The 4,959-nt window shown below is 33.1% G+C and overlaps 1 protein-coding gene across 1 annotated transcript; it reads left to right on the top strand.

The window, feature by feature from the left end:
- The first annotated feature begins 2,964 nt into the window (after positions 1-2,964).
- Positions 2,965-3,570, top strand: LOC117116221. The gene has a single exon (XM_033260209.1). The coding sequence runs from the start codon at positions 2,965-2,967 to the stop codon at positions 3,568-3,570; it is 606 nt and encodes a 201-aa protein (XP_033116100.1).
- The last annotated feature ends 1,389 nt before the right edge of the window (positions 3,571-4,959 follow it).

Raw genomic sequence — 4,959 nt, 5'->3', positions numbered from 1 at the left:
AATTTTTTTCGATGAAAAATAATGGATAAAAATATTTAAATACATTAATTTCTCAAATTAACAATTTTTATTTTACATCAAAATGAGCAAGTTTTTATGCTTACATTTGGTATTTTTCATGGAACAATACATCTTTATCAGTCCCTGTTCAATTATTATAGTCAATACAAAAACATACTATATTGCTTATTTATTTACCTGTATTTCTGTCTTTGGTTGAGGCAGATGGCATTTGCAAAGGAAGGGAAGAGATGAAATTTCCCAGATAAACCGGTGCTTCAATCACTTTTACAAAAACAAAAACAAAAAAAAAAAAAGAAATTCCTCATCCTCACCTTCGTCATGTCAAACGGTGCGAAGGTCTGGATCCGCGCCTACGGTATTATCAGGAGATAAAACCTTCTCGGTAACTGTTTCCAGTTACGTAACACGCTTTTCACTAGTCAAACAAGGTAATTAATCAATCACATTTTGATCAGTTAAGGCCTTAATGGTGCCAAACGTACATTACTGCCAATAATTGTCTTGCCTAAAATATTTGTTTGTGTAGTTTGTTAACTTCTTGATAGAATAAAAGCATTCAGGTGGTACCAATATTAATAGTCCTTGAGTGCATAATGTTTTTAATAAATGCCCATTCACCTTCCACAATCCCATCACAATTCAGTGTTGTTGATCGGAGTAGTTTTATATGGTTAAATCTCAAATAATTATTATCTCTTGATTAGTTCACTTTAGTGGAGTTGGCAAGCACTTTTGTACTTTTCAGTTTGCTTTTATTCGTTCCTATTTCGCCTGGTAAAAAAGAATCGGCGGGATACATTCATCCAATGAACGACGAGGTATACGAGACCATCCTTTTACTTGTCCAAGGTATTTTCAAAGTTCCTGTTGCTGAGCGAACGCGTAATAAAAAATTAAAAAAAATGCTGTTGTGCGATATTGGCGCAATAAAGATCAATACCATCTCGGGCCACAAACGACGCCAACATTGTACTTTAATGGAAAAAAAATCGTGAAGAAGTCTACTATATCAGGATTGGTTGAGAGAACGTTTGATCAAGCAAAATCTGGCGGATGCAAAAAGCTAAGAAACTGTGCTGCGGCTGGATACATGGGGTTGTCAGAACGAAGTATCCTCCATGTGACTAAACGTAACCTCAAATTTAGCATCCATAATGCAAAATTTACTAATAAGCCGAGACTAACACCCTTAATTACAAAGCACATCCAGTCACAACATCAGGTAAGTTCATTAAAAATTACTTTTAATTAAATATTTTATTTTATTCTATATTTTATTCAATTTAAACAAGAGCGCATGCCTCCGTCCACATCCTTCCCATCATCCGCTCTCACAAATATAGGTTCGTATTTTTACATGGAAAATATGCATATATGTTTTTATGGTTACTTTTAGATTGACATGGGGATAGGTGTTCTTTTATTTAAATATTAATTAAATAGTTGCCGATATTTATTATTAAATTTAATTTTATGGTTCAATTGTTTTTTATTTTCATTTTTCATTCAACACGTTATATGGTAGACAAGTGATTGGTTTTAACGAGCTGCCGACACGACTCATCTTGTAAACGACTTAATCACAAATAAAAAATAAACTAAAAAAAATGATCGATTTTAAAAAATAAAACTAAACTTGTTAATGTGATGTAATTATTTTAATATGAAGACATAGCTAATGTAGTTAGTGTAGGCTTATAGTTCTGTTTTAGAAATAAAAATTACTAAATAAAAGGGTATGAATGGGACTTTTTTTATAATTCCTTTATCATAAATCCAAACACATTTTTTTAGCCAATATACCGAATACGATTTGAATTAGCCTATATTACATACACAATTTTTTCTTGAATCTCCAGCCGTTTATTCAATTTTATACAATATATCCTGGATATTATTAATAATTGACCTAATTAATTGAAATAGCAAATAAGAATCGAAGTACAGCGCGCGCAACGTTGCTTTGATTGTGTTGTGTTAAGCCCTGTCCAGACTATCAAATATTATGTGACAAAAACATGTGACTTGCCTAAATATGGTCACAATGACACCAAATCAAGACCAAAGGCACATCATGAATACATATGGACATACAACAGTTTTTGTCAAAAAAACATTTGTTAGTCTGGACATAGCATTAGTCTTTGTTCTTACTAGTGCAATTTTGACGCGTTTTCGTTAAGCGTAGCATGCAAAGAGGATCATTGATTGGGTGAAAGCCCATAATTTAAACTGCATCTTAATAATTAATTTTCTATAGCTCTTCAGCAACATGTGAATATTTCTAAGAAAAAGCCGCAAAAATCGAATTTTTTAAAAATAAAATATTATCAAAACCGGCGTGAATGAAAAGTGTTTTGTAAAATAGCAGTGCCACGTTTAGCGTAATAATATTATATTCATCGCCATCATGGTCATGGTCATCGCCATCATGGTCGTCGTCATCATCATCAATAATAATAATAACAATAATAATAATAATTATAATAATAATAATAAATATTACTATTATTATTATTATTATATCAATAATAATCTAATAATAATAATAATTATAATTATTATTATTATTATATCATAATATTAATCTAATAATAATAATTATTATTATTATTATTATAACAACAAATTATTATTATTATTATTATAACAACAAATTATTATTATTATTAATATTATTATTATAACAACAAATTATTATTATTATTATTATTATTATTTATATTATTATTATTATTATTATTGATGATGATGATGACGACGACGACCATGATGGCGATGGCGATGAACAAAATATTATTAACGCTAAACGTAGCACTGCTATTTTACAGAACACTTTTCAATAACGCCAAGTTTGATAATATTTTACTTCAAATAATTTCGATTTTTATTATTTCTCTAACCGTAAGTAATTTCTACCTTTCCCCCCAGATTGATCTAATGGACCTCAGCAAAGAGGCAGTTGAATTTAATGGAAAAAAAGTCTACAGATATGTACTAAGTGTTATTAATATTTTCAGTCGTTTTGTTTGGCTGAGAGCTCTGGAAAGGAAATCAAGTGGGCCAATTGCGAAGTGTATAACATCAATATACAACGAACATCGCCCCCTTGATAGACTACAAAGCGACAGAGGTAAAGAATTTGAAGGCAAACTGAATGATGTTTGTAAGATGAAAATCAGAAGAATAAGATCAAGGGCCTACCATCCCCAATCTCAAGGAAAAGTTGAAAGGCTGCATAGACATTTGAGAAGGAAGATCATGTATGACCTAGTGGTACTAGGTAAAAAAGGGGTCAATTGGGCACAACATATTCCAGAATATAACCGAATACTGAACGAAGAAAGCAAAGAAGCACTTGGCTGGAAAACGTCCTTTGAAATCTACTATGGCAGAAAATCAAACATACTGACAAAATCACATATAGACATCGAATATTCAGAAGATGAAATTGACACAGTACCTCTAGGCAGAAAGATTTTGAGCGCCAGTCAAAACAATTTTAGAAGCTGCTCAAGAGCGCAAAGGACTGTGGAAAGAAATTGAATGACCGTTTGCTAAAGCGCCACAATGAACTTCACAAAGTTGCAAGATATGAAATAAACGAAGATGTTTTGATAATATATCGTCCTGCTAATCCAAAGGGAAGCATTAAGTAAAAAAACCCCCAAAAAACGGTACGTTATAAAAGGCACGGTGGTTCAAGAAGAACCAAGCAAGCAAGCGCAAACAACTGAGACAAAAATTATATATTCTGCTTGAACCTTATGAAAAACTAATAAACAGGGATTTCTCCGAAGATGGACTATCCTTGCTTTACAATCCCCCTGGTGATGGGAACTGCCAGTTCGAAGCGCCTAGGTTCAGCCTAGGTAACATAGGAATTCATCGATAGATCGTGCATCTTGAACTCTTTGTTGGAATGCCGTGGTCTCAATATGTCGAGAATATGTCAAGGGATGGAACATACGGTGACCATTTAACATTAAAAGCTGTCGCTGATATGTTTGCTGTAACGATAATCATGTATTCTTCGCTTGGCGCCGATGCTAGAAAAGTCATTGCACCTTTATATAGCATGTCATATGCAACTATACAATTAGGCCACTATGCCGAAAGTCATGGAGAACACTATATATGCGTTAATGGTAGTTTACTCCCAGATGTTCTTCAAAATTGTTCGCAAGACTCAACATCAACCCAATATGATTGCGAGAATGAAAGCGACCACACTACATCTATTGAAAATGAAATAAATGCCCCATCTCCCACAGCTCAAGTTCCAAGTAAAATAAATATCCCACATACATCTTCTCAATATGAAGTTGAAGTAAATACTCAACAAACCCACACCCAAAATAGCTATGAAATGAACATCCCATGTGGACCTATCACTGAAGAAAGTAAAACTGATATCAATATAAATACCAAATGAAATGTTGGAAAAGATTATTATGCTGGCTATATCCACATCAGGGTTTTTTTGGCCTAATCATATTTGCCGTACATTTAATAACCTACTTAACGTGAGCAAACGCTTTAGAACAATAACAAATCGTCACAGTCGGATGCTACCCAAAATACACATATCATCAGGAGAACCCGGATTCACAGTCGGATGCTACCCAAAATACACATATCATCAGGAGAACCCGGATTAATCAGTGTTAGAAAACTTATAAGGAAATTTGGAGCATGCAGTGGCCTTATACTAGAGATCAGAAGGGTAACTGGGCATTCAAATGGGCAAAAGCGTGGCTTTTACTCCAGAGAGAGGGGTATGGGTGGTTTACAATCCTTGATATATTTTGGAGGAAAAAGTAAAACAGGATAAAGCCATTCATTATACCACCACAATAACGCATTTATTAATTTCTAATAAACTATAATTAGCAGTTTCTTTGTGTTTAATACACTGTTGGGATGGGAGGTGTT

Source organism: Anneissia japonica, unplaced genomic scaffold, assembly GCF_011630105.1.
Source record: "Anneissia japonica isolate Jap-2015-1 unplaced genomic scaffold, ASM1163010v1 scaffold45328_len9684_cov105, whole genome shotgun sequence".
Classification (NCBI taxonomy): Eukaryota; Metazoa; Echinodermata; class Crinoidea; order Comatulida; family Comatulidae; genus Anneissia; species Anneissia japonica.
The sequence above is the reverse complement of the archived record's forward strand: the minus strand, read 5'-3'. Positions and strand labels throughout refer to the sequence as shown.